Raw genomic sequence first — 15,326 nt, forward strand, 5'->3', positions numbered from 1 at the left:
CCTTAGGTCTGGAGTCTCCTAAGGCTGGTCTAAGCCCCTATTTTGGTGAGCAGGAGTGAGCCAGCTATCTGTAATGATTCTAGGACTGCAAGCTAGGATACCTGGAAGTCTTCAGTTGAGGCAGGCCTGGGTTCAAACTCCAACTCTTGTTAAAGCTCTGTCCTCTTGGGGATGTGAGGTACAGCTGTCACATGCATGACTGTGGGAGCATCTGCCTTTAGACTAATGGCTCTCAACCTCTCCCTTTCTGAGCCCTAAGATCAGGAAGTCTTTCCTCAGGCTTTGTGTCTGAGTCCACTACAGCATCTGTGACTGGGCCCCAGAGCAAGACTGCCCCCTCCAAGGGAGCCTAGAGCTTTGTTAGGGAAATTGGGGGTTGAGGGGACCACAATGAAGCCTATTGTCTACTAGAAGAAACAAAAGGCTCCCAGTCTCTGGGGAGCCCTAGCCCATGCCCACCCGCTAATGCCCAGCACACAGGGAGGAGCCAGGGCCACTGGAGACAGGAGGTTTTATTGATGCTGATGGGGGTCGGAAAGGTCCCCAGAAGGTTGGGGGCTGAGTCAGTCAGCAAATGCATAAGGCCTGGGCACAGAGGAGCAGGTTAGGGCACATTCACCTTCTCAGGATTCTGTGGCTCCCTCATTGGAGAAGGGAGAGAGCATCTTGGGGGCGCAATTCCAAGAGCAGCGAGGGCAGAGGTTAGAGATGGCTGAGAGCCCCTAACCTGAGAAGGCACCACAATAGGCAGCAACAACTGTGTGGAAAGCTGGATGAACTGGTCAGTAGCGGAAAATGGGAGGGGGCACTGGGTTGGCCTCTTGGGGAGGGGCCCAACCTTGGCTTGGATGAGCTCATGAGAATACCCGGTGTTCCCAAGCAGAGGGGGGCAGAGCCCAAAGCCCCTTTCTCTGCAGGCCTCCTTAAGGAGAAAAAGGCACTCAGAGAAAAAGGCATTCAGGGAGCCCCCTGGAAAGGGGTGCCAGAATTAGTCCTTAAGGCACAGCTGGGGCGGACAAGGCACCAAGGCACAACTGGTGGGGGAGGGCAGGGGCAGCCTCCAAGCCGAGTGCCAGGGTCACAAGAGGATGCAGGACCGCCCACGCTTGATCGGCGTGGGGTTGAGCACAGCCCGGACAGCCTCAGCGAACACTTCCTTGACACCATCCTGTTGCAGGGCTGAACATTCGAGGTAGCGCACAGCGTGGATCTGCTTGGCCAGTGCCTGGCCCTGCTGCGGTGTGATGGGCGCCTGGCCCTGCTCCTTGAGGCGCCGTAGGGTGTCAGGCTGGGCTCTCAGGTCCTTCTTGGTGCCCACCAGCAGGATGGGCACATCAGGGCAGTGGTGGCACACCTCTGGATGCCACTTGTGCCGCACGTTCTCATAGGAAGGCGGACTGGCAATGGAGAAACAGATGACGAAGACGTTGGTCTGAGGGTAGGAGAGTGTACGGAGGCGGTCATACTCCTCCTGGCCCGCAGTGTCCCACAGGTTCAGGTTCACTGTGCGCCCGTCAACTGCGCTCTGCGCGCTGTAATTGTCGAACACGGTGGGGATGTACTCTTTGGGGAAAGCGTTAGTTGTATAGCAGATGAGCAGGCACGTCTTGCCCACAGCCCCATCACCCACCACCACGCACTTGATGCTCTGCATCGTGGGTGCAGTTGCTGTAGTGGAGGCAGTGCCTCCTCTCTCTTCTGGACCCCTCTGGCTGCAGTGACCTGCGGACAGATGAAAGGGGACATTCTTGGTTAGGGAGGCCTCTGCCTATTGGGAAGAAAAGATGGGGGCACACAAAGGGAAACTGGCTCCTGTTCCCTTAACCTGACACTATCCCAAAGTCCCATCAAGACAGTCATCAGAAAGATACACAATGAAAGGCCCTGAGACCAAGCAAAGATGCAGTATAATGTGGTAGAAAGCACATAAACTCTGGCGCCAGACAAACTAAGGTCAAATCCTGATTTCGCTATTTCCTAGCTGTGTAACCCTGAACAAATTGCTTAACCTCTGTATGCCTAAGTTTTCTTACCAGTAAAATGAGGATAAAATAATATCTACCTCATTGGGTCATTGTGACGATTATATAATACATGTAAAGCATTTAAAACAGTGCCTCGTCCATAAGTATTAGCTATTTTTTTTTTTTTGAGACAGAGTCTCGCTCTGTCACCCAGGCTGGAGTGCAGTGGCGCAATCTCGGCTCACTGCAAGCTCCGCCTCCTGGGTTCACGCCATTCTGCCTCAGCTTCTCCAGTAGCTGGGACTACAGGCACCCACCACCACGCCCGGCTAATTTTTTGTATTTTTAGTAGAGACGGGGTTTTACTGTGTTAGCCAGGATGGTCTTGATCTCCTGACCTCGTGGTCTGCCCGCCTCAGCCTCCCAAAGTGCTGGGATTACAGGCGTGAGCCACTGCACCTGATCAGTATTAGCTATTTTTTTTCCCAGGCTATACAGACACAAAAGGAGAGTGCACAAATTTAGGGATCTACTAGATCCTCTACTAAATATGAACCCTTTCCACCAGGAGACTGGAAAGGGTTCTGGCACAGGACAGCTGTCCCAGGTCACTCTGTGATGCTGCCATGAGTAGAACCTCTCTCAACTCAGGGCCCACCCTGCCCTCTGCAAACCTGGTATCTTGGCTACTGAGTACAAACCAAAAGGCACAGTAAGAAACCTGCTGAGTAAGGGGCTCAATTCTTTAGAGAGCTGCCCTATCCCAATCCAGGGTATTCTGGCAATAGGGAAATTTTTTTTTTTTTTTTTGAGATGGAGTCTCACTCTGTCGCCCAGGCTGGAGTGCAGTGGCGCAATCTCAGCTCACTGCAACCTCTGCCTCCCGGGTCCAAGTGTCTCCTGCCTCAGCCTCCCAAGTAGCTGGGACTACAGGCACGCACCACTACATCCGGCTAATTTTTATATTTTTAGTAGAGATGGAGTTTCGCCATGTTAGCCATGCTGGTCTCAAGCTCCTGACAGGTGATCTACCCGCCTCAGCCTTCCAAAGTACTGGGATTACAGGCGTGAGCCACCACACCTGGCCACCCCATCATTCTTTTGTTTTTTTTTTTGAGACGGAGTCTCGCTCTGTCGCCCAGGCTGGAGCGCAGTGGCGCAATCTCGGCTCACTGCAAGCTCCGCCTCCCGGGTTCACGCCATTCTCCTGCCTCAGCCTCTCTGAGTAGCTGGGACTACAGGCGCCCGCCACCACGCCCGGCTAATTTTTTTGTATTTTTAGTAGAGATAGGGTTTCACCGTGGTCTCGATCTCCTGACCTCGTGATCCGCCCGCCTCGGCCTCCCAAAGTGCTGGGATTACAAGTGTGACCCACCGCGCCCGGCCCATCATTCTTATAAGTACTAAAAACCCTATCTGGCCATGCACACTCAGGTTGCCAATTCAATGCAGGGGAATACTGGAGATTCAGTTGGACCTGGGATTTGGATTGGGGTCTGGGTATGTTATGATGAATGAGGTAGAGGCTGAGGCTCCCAGACATTAGTATCTTCTCTCAAGGCACTTGGTGGGGTGGAGCAAATTTTTTTTTTTTTTTTTTTTGAGACAGAGTCTTGCTCTGTCGCCCAGGCTGAAGTGCAGTGGCGCAATCTTGACTCACTGCAACCTCCACCTCCCGGGTTCAAGCGATTCTCCTGCCTCACCCTCCTGAGTGGCTGGGATTACAGGCGCATGCCAGCACGTCCAGCTAATTTTTGTATTTTTAGTAGAGACGGGGTTTCACCATGTTAGTCAGGCTGGTCTTGAACTCCTGACCTTGTGATCTGCCCGCCTTGGCCTTCCAAAAAGTGCTGGGATTACAGGCATGAGCCACCATGCCCGGCCTGGAACAAATCTTTTTTTTTTTTTTTTTTGAGACGGAGTCTCACTCTGTCGCCCAGGCTGGAGTGCACTGGCGCAATCTTGGCTCACTGCAAGCTCCGCCTCCCAGGGTCATGCCATTCTCCTGCCTCAGCCTCCCGAGTAGCTGGGACTACAGGCACCCGCCACCATGCCCAGCTAATTTTTTGTGTTTTTAGTAGAGACAGGGTTTCACCGTGTTAGCCAGGATGGTCTCGATCTCCTGACCTGGTGATCCGCCCACCTTGGCCTCCCAAAGTGCTGGGATTACAGGCATGAGCCACCACGCCCAGCCTGGAGCAAATCTTTCAAGCCCAACTAGGAAGGATGAAGTCAAGAGTAAGACAAAAACTTGACTTTCCCCTCAATCTTCTGTCCATTTCCAAATCTCAGATCCATTTCCAGGATCTGATATCCTGGCATGTGCCGCTGAAAGATTTTAGAGACTTCCAGAGTCTTGGGTAGAAAATACCATCATTAAGAACATAGATGCTAGAGTAAGACTCACAGGGATTCTAATCACAGCTCCACCAACTAGTTATATGTGATCTTGACAATATATTTGTTCCCTGAGCCTCAATTTTCTCATCTGTAAAATGGGGATAATCTTGCCTATTGCATTACAATTGCTCAGAATATAAAATGAGGCCAGGCACGGTGACTCATGCCTGTAATCCTAGCACTTTGGAAGAACGAGGCAGGTAGATCGCTTGAGCCCAGGAGTTTGAGACTAGCCTGGGCAACATGGCAAAACCCTGACTCTACAAAAAATGAAAAAATTACCAGGGTGTGGTGGTACACACCTGTAGTCCCAGCTACTAGGGAGGCTGGGGTGGGAGCATCACTTGATCCCAGGGTGGTCAAGGCTGCAGTGGGCTATGATCACACCACTGCACTCCAGCCTGTGCGACACAGCAAGACCATGTCTCAAAAAAAAAAAAAAAAAAAAAAAGTAAGAGTTAATAATGTATAGAAGATGTCCAGCATGAGGTATGGCACATAGCAAGTGCCCAATAAATGGGCTGCTGTATTTATTAGTGGGGTAAGTATGAGGAGTCCCAGCTCCAGCCAACATCTGGTCACCTCTGCAGGTCATAGGGCCTTGGAGTGATGAACTGCTTTTCTGAGTTCTGGAACAGAGCTTCCAGAAACCCTGTGATTATTTACACTGCTATGGCAAGGGTCCTTCTCTCATCAGCTACTTCCTCTTGGCCATGGGGGACTCTTGGTGGTCAATATGTGACTTCCTTTCCCTGACTGTCTCCCACAACCAGGGCCTGCTCCCTGAGAGGGGGCAGCCCTGTTTTAAACACAACCAAATCCCTGAGTATTCCTTATCCCTGGTTCCACCCAAGCACCATCACCACTAGCCCATTTTCTCCATTTCACTTGCTATACTGCAAGGCTGCACCCTGGTCTGGGAACCCCTTACCCCCCCAGCCTGAGCTCTCACCACTGGTTCAGAAGCTTCAAAAATCAATGACAAGTGGGGAAGAAAATCCCCACTGGGAAGTGGAAAAGAAACTTTTGTGAAGTGGGGGCTGCAAAGGACCCAGGGCTTAGTCCCATCTCCCTCCCAGGCTACAGTTTGCCTTGGAATCAGCTGGGAGAGAAATGGTTTCACTCTATGAAGTTGTGTCTCTGGTTCACATTAAAAAATATTTCCATCCTATTTGCATGAATGTGAGAGAGAGAGAGAGAGAGTGTGAGTGTGTGTGTGTGTATGTGTGTGTGTGTGTGTGTGTGTATGCGTGTGTGCATGCAACCTCAGGACATTCAGATAGAGACCCTCAGACAGTGGGTCAGGGAAGGGCATAAGGACCCTCTAGGCCAGTGGAGAGTCAAATAGAGACCTCAGACTGGAAGCTGAGAGACCCAACTTCTAACTCCAGCTCTGCTGACTCACTACAACCAAGCATGAGGCATTTACGCTTGCTGGGCCTCAGTTTTCCTATCCAGAAATTAGAGATTAAAATGGTTGTTACAAGAGCACTAGGTGGATGAACTAAGACTTAAAGCTCCTTGGAGGCAGGTGGCATTATTTGTGCCCAATGGATTACGTGGGAAGCCTTGACATTCAAAGCAGAACTCCTGGGCCTGTAATCTTCAGTTCCACACAGAGTAGGGGAGTGGGTGTTGACAGTATGACTGAAAAGCCGAGCGCCGGGCTGGCCCAGGCAGGAAGGCAAGGAGGGAACTCTGGCTGGCTGTCACAAGGCCCAAGAGACTGGAAGTACAGCTCTCTAAGGAGGTGGTTATCAACTAGCAATCAGTAAATCAGCTCTCAAAGGAGAGGGGAAGGACAGGGTAGCTTCTGGGCTGGGAAGGGAACAAGGACTGACACTTGAAAAGGATGATGAGTAGGGTAGTGTCCAGAAACAAGCAGAGCAAAGGCAGTGTGGTATAGGGCCAAGAGTACTGGATACCTGACTCTGATGTCTTGAGTTTATCTGCTGACTTTGACCCTTGATAAAAAAGCCCTCATATGGTATAAGCCTTTATAGTTCGCATGTTATTATGTCATTTGACCTTTATAACAACCTGTTAGTACTATTCCTATTTTACAGATGAGGAAACAAATTCAGAGCGGTAAAAGTAACTCAACATCACACAGCTAGTTAGCATGGGAGCCAGAACACAAACCCAGTTTTGTGCACCCAAAGTCCTGTGTTTTCCTTTGTGCATCATACAGTCTTAAAGTTACCCCTTACCAGCCAACTGTGTGACCTTGATCAGGTAAGTTGCTGCCCTTCCTGGAGCCTCCATTTCTTCATCTATACAGTAGAAGTAATAACAGTAGCCCTCCCAGCCTCAAGGGCAGCATCAAGGAACCTGACCATGGGAATGAATACGATTTGTAAACTGAAGTGCTGTACACACAGGAGGTGACAGGAGCAAAGCCTTTCATCCCAGAAGGCAGGAAGCACTGAGTATGCCTGTGTCTGTGTTAGGGGATCAGCCCAGTCCTCCCTACTCAGGTCTAGTTCAGACCTTTATCCTCTCTCCCAAAACAACTCTTCTTTCTGAAATCCTCTGGCCTGAACTGGGTTGAATAAGTTCCCATAGTCCATTTCCGGAGGGCATATGCTAAAAGGTAGAGTCTAAACTGTGCCAAATAGGAAGAAGGGATGTCAGTGCTGCAGGAGACCAAACCAGGAGTGTGACCTACCTGGAGCAGGGTTCAACAATGACTTATTCACTAAGTGGCTTTTTCAAAAGAATCATTAAGCCCAGCTCAGTGGTGCACCTGCAGTCCCAGCTACTAGGGAGGCTGGGCCCAGGAGTGAAGGGTTGTAAGTGTGTACACTAGTCAAGGTTATCGTCCCTGTGAGTAGCCACTGCACTCCAGCCTGATCAACACAGCAAGACCCCATGTCTCAAAAAAAAAAAAAAAAAGCTATTTAGTAAATCAATGGTTGCCGATCTGTTTTATTTTGTTTTTTTTTCTTTTGGAGACAAGGTCTTGTTCTGTTTGCCCAGGCTGAAATGCAGTGGTGCCATCACAGCTCACTGTAGTCTCAACCTCCCAGGCTCAGGCCATCCTACCTCAGCCTCCTGAGTAGCTGGGACTACAGGCAGGCACCACCACACCTGGCTAATTTTTGTATTTTTTATGTATTTTTTTGTTTGTAGAGACAGGGTCTTGCCATATTGCCCAGGCTGGTCTTGAACTCCTGGTCTCAAGTGATCCTCCTGACTAGGCCTCTCAAAGTGCTGGGATTATGGGCGTGGGCCACCACGCCAGGCCAGATCTGTATGTTATTAGACAAATTACAAAGACTTATTCTGGCTTTTTAGTCCCAATTCAGATCATGCCTGGTCCCTCATATTGGCATTCAGAGTTCTTCCCAATTTGATAAGGGGTATTAGAGTTATATAGACTTGGGTTTGAATCCTAGTTCTGCCTCTTACCAGCTGTGTGACCCTGAGCTTATGATGATTTGCCTCTCTAAGCTTCAATTTCCTTATCTTTCAAATGCAGCAGCAACGTATGGTACCTACCACATAGCACTGTTACAAGGACTAAGTGTATTAATGTATAATATGTGCACAATGTAGGTACTTTGTAACTGTGAGTTCCCAGCTCCCTGTTCCAGAGGCATTTTCAATGTCCTCTGCAAACAAGCCAGGATCATTCTTGCCTCTGGACTTTTACTCTTGTTTTTCCCTCTGCTGCCATTCCCTCTCCCTTCTCTAACCTTCCTTACTCCTTAAGGCCTAACTTAAGTCTCACAGTTCCATAAGGTTACTGAATTCTTCTTTGGATATCCATTGCATGGCCACCTGTCGCCCAGGTTGGAGTGCAGTGTCGCGATCTCGGCTGACTGCAACCTCCACTTCCCGGGTTCAAGTGATTCTCCTGCCTCAGCCTCCTGAGTTACTGGGATTACATGCACATGCCATCATGCCCAGCTAATTTTTGTATTTTTAGTAGAGACAAGATTTCATCATGTTGGCCAGGCTGGTCTTGAACACCTGGCCTCAAGTGATCCACCTGCCTTGGCCTCTGAAAGTGCTGGGATTACAGGAGTGAGCCACCGCACCCATGGCCACCCCTTTTAACCCTGCTTTGGCTCTGTGTGATTCTCCTTTTCCAATAGTCGTACATAAGTTTCCCAGCTGTGGATGCCCTTCAGTACTGAAGCCTTGGCTTCTCTGGACTAAATGACAAAAAAAAAAAACAACAAAAAAAACCTCTAAGTATAGGGCTAGGCACACAGGACTGTACAACCATTGCCTTTTGATCTGCTTGTACCAGCCCTCATTACTGAGATATGGAGAGACCTCTCTGAAGCCCAGTATGGGACACTCCCTGCCCACCCCCCAACAGACAAGACTGCAATGCTGAATCTTATCAGACAGCAATGACAGGCAAAAATTATGCCTGAAATAGGCAAAAATCTCTCTTCCCAGTACCAGGTTGACCTGGCTCCGGCAGGAAGTATAGCCCATGGGGTTCTAACCCTATCTGAGTGTGGTCCCTAGAGCCCGGCTTGTACCCAGTGGGGCCTGGCCTTTGGGTGTGGCCCAGGCAGGCCCAGAATGGGGGAGGGAAAGGAAGCAGACTGATTGCCAGATCTCTGTGGCTGTTACAGCAGGGGAAGTGTCCCAACTGGGAGTGGGGGAGGGGAGGAACGGACTCTTAAGACATAGGTGAGTATGGAGGTGATGGGAACTTACCTCAGCCTTCTATAACCTGCCTCCCTAACATGGGGCTCCCTTTCTGCAGCCCTCCCTGAACCTCATTATAACTACAATCCATCTCTGGCCATTCCAATCCTGATCCTCTACAAAGGGGCCTCCATATTCCCTTCCCTAAAATACACCAAGTAGTAATATGGAACCATGCACCATTGCCGTGTCTTCCAGGAAAGTGTAAATTATCCAAGTCAGAAGTGACTTATCCTATCCAAAGTCTGGTCCCTGTCTCTCTCACAGGCATGAAGAGGCTGATGTGAATCTTATCTCTTGTTATTAGACTGGGAGTGTCTAGAGGGCAAGGTCCTGGTTGACTGGACCTTGCAGAGCACCCTAAGCTGAGCACAGCATGTAGTAGCTGTCAGTAAATAACTGAATGAAGTCGATGCAATCATGTCTTTGCATATGGGAGTTCCTCTTCCTGGAATGCGACTCACCCCCCTTCAGATCCTTCCTGTCCTTCAGGCCCGGTACTGTTCCCCAGCTTCTCCAGGACATCACAGCAACCCCCTCTTCTGCCTTACCTTTCCCAGCACTGACTGTACTGTTCATTGTGCTGAACTAACTGGATGCTTCAGGGGGAGGGTAGTCTGACCTTCTGTTTATTTCCAGAAGCCCAGGGAAGGGCTGAGCAAAAGCTGTAGAATGACATACCCCTCCTCCCCCATCAATCCACAGACTCTGATGCTGGGAACAAGGAAGAACCTCTATGACCAGAAGACACAAGACATAAGTAACCAACTTCTTTCTCATTCAACCTGAAGAGCCCAAAGTTGGGGTAATAAACACATAAGCTATACTGTCTTGTCTTCAACTGGAAGGGTGAGAGGTGAAGCTGGCAGATCTAGCTCAGAGATGATGTGGAAGATGGGAAGGGAAAGTGGTCCCGACAGGCTACAGACTGGGAATATCCAAGGACCCTTGGTCAAAGACATGGCAAGGGACAGGGCCACTGTTGGAAAGACTTCCAAAGCTCTACAAGTTTGTTTGTTTGTTTGTTTTGAAGGGAGGAATAGAGGAGAGGTGATATAAAGAGGCTCAAAGGGGCTGCAGCTGGCTGCAGCTGGGCTGGGAGGAGGAAGCTGGGGGGAGACATGAGGCCAGTGTGGGGCTGGGACCAGGCCAAGGGCTGAATCTCTTTCTTCCCTTTCTCCCCATCACCAGGGAAGAACCCAAGAGAGCCCAGTTCCTAGTCTTAAAAAAAAAAAAAAATCCCTTGGGTGCCGTGGCTCAAGTCTGTAATCCCAGCACTTTGGGAGGCCAAGGTGGGCAGACCACTTGAGATCAGGAGTTCGAAACCAGCCTGGCCAACATGGTGAAACCCCGTCTCTACTAAGAATACAAAAATTAGCCGGGCGTGGTGGTGGGCGCCTGTAATCCCAGCTACTCAGGAGGCTGAGGGAGGAGAATCACTTGAACCCAGGAGGCAGAGGTTGCACTGAGCAGAGATCACGCCACTGCATTCCAGCCTGGGCCACAGAGCAAGACTCCATCTCAAAAAAAAAAAAAAAAAAAGAAAAAAAAAATCCATGCTGGAGGACCGTCCACCTGTCATTCATCCTTCAGCCCCTGGAGAGGATCCTACATTGCGGCAGGTAGGAAAAGAGAATAGTTGATGCCACCCACTAGGAAATGAGACAGTGGTAGCTGGGAAGGCTGGGGGCAGTCTAGGACCCTTTCACTAAGTCCTAGTTCCCAACTTTCTTCCCTCATTGTCCCAGCACCCCAAGTGTTCCATAAAAGGTGAGCCTCAGCTGGGCGCGGTGGCTCACGTCTGTAATCCCAGCACTTTGGGAGGCTGAGGCTAGCGGATCACTTGAGGTCAGGAATTCGAGACCAGCCTGGCCAGCATGGTGAAACCCCATCTCTACTAAAAAATACAAAAAAAAATTAGCCGGGCCTGGTGGTGCATGCCGGTAGTCCCAGCTACCTGGGAGGCTGATACAGGATAATGGCTTGAACCCGGGAGGTGGAGGTTGCAGTGAGCTGAGATCGCGCCATTGCACTCCAGCCTGGGCGACAGAGCAAGACTCCGTATCAAAAAAAAAAAAAAAAAAAAAAAAAAAATTGCTGAGCGTCAGGACCAGGACAGCTCTGGCTGAGGGAGCCAAGGAAGCTGCCCCCTCCCCCACGCAGCACAGAGGAAGGGTGCACACTGGCTTCCTCCTCCCCGCCTAGCAGCAGCTCAGCAGTCCCTGGGCCCCACCAAAGGCCTGTGAAGTGGCACTTCCTTTGCCTTTGCTAATTTCACATGAGGCTGTACAGAAGTGCCATCCTCCCAATCCTGGCACCCCCACCTGAAAATACCCACAGAGAGACCCAGGGCTGCCCAGTCCCTTTAGCCCTGCCCGAGGCCTGAGGGGGTTTCCACAAGGGAAAATAACACCAGGGAGGAAACTCCGGCATTTATTTTCCACTGTCAGTGAGGCAGAGCTGGAGCAGGAGACAGGGTACTCCCCCATCTTACTACCCCATGGCAAAATCCCCAACATTCTCTGCCTTCTTATCTCTCAAGCTCTAACAATCCTTGTGCTTGGGGAAAGGGCCAGTTCTATCCCTGGACAGATATATATGTAGAGACTACTCGGACCTGTCAAATTGAGGCTGGTAAGACACAAGGGCCCAGAGTGAGGGGCACTGCTATGAGCAGTCTCTTGGGGGAGGAAGAGTCAGAGCCATGATGTTCACTGTCCCCTTTGGAGGTACTGATATGCAACTCCTTAATGCTGAAATGGAGCCAAGAGAAACCAAGTTGACCAGGTAGCAGATCTACGACAAGGATCCAGGTCTTCTAACCTCCATCCTTATGCTACTTCTACAAAGGAGAGAAGGTGAGGATTCTAACTCCGGCCTGAGAATGGACCAACCATCTCTTTAACCTCATTCAGGAGAACCCTACCATGGTTTATTCCTTCAGAAAATGGGCCAAAGGGTGGGCTGACTTACATCTGAGCCCTTTTTGCTTCCAAGTTCCCAGGCTCTCATGCCTAGCCCATCCTGGTGCATTCATGATTTAGCACTGACACTACTCAATAGCCAGCCACTCTGGCCCTGCCCTAGCTGAGAAGCTCCTCCTCTGGCCTCTGGCTCCTGGAGAGATGCCCTCCCCCCATACGAGATGAGGACAAAAGAGGAAGCTGGACCCTGGACAGGAAAACCAGTCTAATCTGGGGAGGTGGCCCAGGCTTTGTCTTTGGTTTCCCTCCTCAGCTCTTCTCACGGACCCCTACTGACCTCACCGCTAATGGGTCTACAATATATAGAAGGAGTCTTCAGTGTGGGCCTGAGCCCCCTTCTTCATGTCACAACCTTGACCATACTTGTTTAGCCAAGACTTCAGCGGCAGCCTCCTACGTTGTAGCCACCACCTCCCTTTACCCCCCAATATTTTCCCATTAAAATCTCTCCCACCCTGGTCACATTTTTTCCAATGATGCCTTTTTTGCAATTAGCTCAAACTTCCAATGGGGCCAGATCTCACCTGGGAGAATCCCTGTCTCACCCATCTTGTCTTTACCATCAGAGCCCTGTGGGTTTGCTCAGTTACGCAGAATACTAAAGTAACTACTGGTTTGCCAGCCTAGGAATTGGGACTCCTGGGGTTTTTATTAAGCTGTGATGCTGGGAAAGTGCCTTGCATGCACATCCTTCTCTAAACTGGGCTTTTATGTAGGTCCCTGGGATTTCTTCCTGGACCCAAACTTCTGTACCTCCAAGAAATGGGAAGAGAGACAAGTGGTTGGAAGGGCAGGACTGGAAGAACAATTCATGGGAGAGGGACGACTGTGACATGGGAAGATGACAGAATGGGGAACAGGGAGAGCCCTTAAATTTAGCTGTAGCACTTACTCCCCTCTACTTCTCTTTTTTTCTAATGGAGAGAAATGAATACAGATGACTGGAGGAGGTAGACAGAAGCAAGATCCTAAGATGCACCCCAAAAGCTGGAGGATGGAGCTCTAGAGTGGAAACAACAAGATCCTCCATAGCCAGGATGGACTGAAGTTAAATTTGGGAGGAATTCCTGAGAAGGAATAGGGTCCTAGGTGAGATGGGGAATATTAAGGATGCCTGAAGGCAGAGGGGTCAGTAGAACTCCAGAGGGCTTCCTGGTCACTAAGGCCCTGATGCAGATCAGGGCATGTGGGTACCCAGCCTAGGCAGGCCCCAGAAGGCAGCAGGAAAGGAGCAGACACTTTTGCCTCAGCCGCTTCTTAATTCAAAACTAAAACCGTTAAGTCCGAAGTTAGACCAGCTGCAGTCTTTCCTCCAGAATCCTGCCTTTGCCTCCATTTATTTCCATCACACCCAAGCTGGCCCCATTCTCTCCACCAGGTGATGCTGGAACTAGTAGGTAATGGAGTCAGGGACCTTCGGGCTGTCTCCTGGCTTCCAGGCCTGGCCCCTTGGTCAAGCACCACGGGTTGGGGTGATTTTGATTTCCCACGGCCTCTCTTACCAGTCTTATTCCTGTGTTACCCTACCCTGACTGCTACAAACTGCTTCCTCCTGCCTAACCACAGACTCACTCACTGCAGGTTCCCTTCATTCTGCTGGCTTCCCTTGCTGTGGGCCCTCTCAAGGCTGAGGGCAGTTATTTTGTCTGTAAGAGATAAAGATGTAGACACACAGACACTCACACGCGCGCGCGAACACACACACACACACACACACACACACACAGACACGGAGGTTTTCCAGCTCTTTAATCCATCTCTATCACTGGGAGGCTGCAGACTGCCTCTCCAAGCTAGGGAGGTTTGAAAAGACTCTCGAACTCACTAAGTCTTCAACAACAGATCCTGATTCCAAAGCTGGAGATAAGTGGGTGGGAGGGAAGGATACAGAGAGGGTGACAGGCTGAGGGTTCAAAAGGAATGAGGGGTGATGGAAGAAACAAGGAGGTGTATGTGTGTGGGTGCCAGAGCTGGGAAAGGAAGGGATGGGGCAGGTTGCAGAGGAACAAGACAAACATGGGGCAGGGTAGGTGAAGAGAGGTCAAGGCCTAGGTATGACCGTATGTTTGGAGGAAAAGAGACTGAAAGGGATGAGAAGAGAGTGATGGCGGATTTGTGGGTAGAAACTAAAGAAGGTGTGGAGGGAGACGATAGGAGCATGTGTATAATTCAGGGACTAAGAATGAAGAGCAACACTAGGAGATGGTTCTCAATCGTCCCCAAAAGACACAACAAAAACTTGTCAGGGACTATCAGTACCTCTGAATGAGAGTCCTTCCACTTCCAGTCACAGGGCAAGACCAAGTTACTCCCAAAAGAGCAAGGCCAGGCTCTGGTCAGCTAGGAACAGCGTTTGCTCACTAAATACCTACTGCTTGGCTCCAGGTAAGGTTGGGACTCAGGAAAACAGACATACAGAGAACGACTGGGGTCGGCGGGGCTCCCCCCACCCTAACCCCGGTCCTCCTGAGTGCAGAGGGCCTTGGGGCTGCAGACCGAGTGTGGGTCTGTATTAGCATCCATCTGACAGGGAGAGAGCTTTCGGAGGCCCCAGACACCGCCCCTCTCACCCCCACAAGTGTCACAACTGCCGGAGCAGAGGGAGCGCCTTTTCCAGCCCAGAAGCCCTCTCCCCTCACGCACTTCTCAACACCCCCCTCACCAACTTCTGAGGACACCCCACCTGAGTCCTATCTCCCAGCTCTGAGCTCTTCCACTTCAGACACACTTATCTTGGAGCCCGGGACCCTCCGACCTCAGGGGTCCCTCTCGGCTCCCGAGAGGCGGTACAGCCGCCGGGAAGCCACCCTCGCCGAGCCTCCGCCGGCTTGCAGTGGCCCCGTCCCCGCCCCGCCCGGCCGGCCGCGCCCGCCCTACTTGGACTGAACTGAGAAGCTCCCGCCCGCGGCCTCCGCCAGCAAACTCATGAGCCGGCTTCCGCGCCGAGTCCTGGGCCGGCCGAGCTCTCCCCCCGCGGACCCCTACCCGCCAGCCCCGGCCGGGCCTCACCTGGTGCCCTCCCCGAGGCGGGGGAGCTGGGGGCGGCGGCAGCGGCTCCGGGCTCGAGAAGGAAGTGAGAGCTGGAGGCCGGAGGAAGTGGGGGGGGCGGGCCGGCGGGGCGGGGCGGGCCGGGGCGGGGCCCGACCAGGAAGTCCGAGGGCCGGTCTCCCCCTCTCTAGCCCCGGCCCGCCCCCCAGCCTCGCCCCCGGCCCAGTCCCGGGCTTGCCACTTTCCCCCTCCCAGTCCGCTGCCCCTGCGGTTAGTAAGTCAGGCTTCCCAAGGTCAAGTCTCTCCGCCTCCTCCTGGC

General features: G+C 51.5%; 1 protein-coding gene across 1 annotated transcript; it reads right to left on the reverse strand.

The window, feature by feature from the left end:
• Positions 1-494: 494 nt before the first annotated feature.
• On the reverse strand, positions 495-15,115 carry RHOG (ras homolog family member G). The gene is made up of 2 exons (XM_003254790.4): positions 15,029-15,115; positions 495-1,722 (listed from the first exon to the last, which is right to left on the reverse strand). The coding sequence occupies exon 2, from the start codon at positions 1,652-1,654 to the stop codon at positions 1,079-1,081; it is 576 nt and encodes a 191-aa protein (XP_003254838.1). The 5' UTR covers positions 1,655-1,722; positions 15,029-15,115; the 3' UTR covers positions 495-1,078.
• Positions 15,116-15,326: the final 211 nt, after the last annotated feature.

Source organism: Nomascus leucogenys, chromosome 15, assembly GCF_006542625.1.
Source record: "Nomascus leucogenys isolate Asia chromosome 15, Asia_NLE_v1, whole genome shotgun sequence".
NCBI classification, from domain to species: Eukaryota; Metazoa; Chordata; class Mammalia; order Primates; family Hylobatidae; genus Nomascus; species Nomascus leucogenys.

Bases quoted from the DNA above. Each gene is read 5' to 3' on its own strand.
- RHOG (XM_003254790.4), bottom strand. From the start codon at position 1,654: ATGCAGAGCATCAAGTGCGTGGTGGTGGGTGATGGGGCTGTGGGCAAG.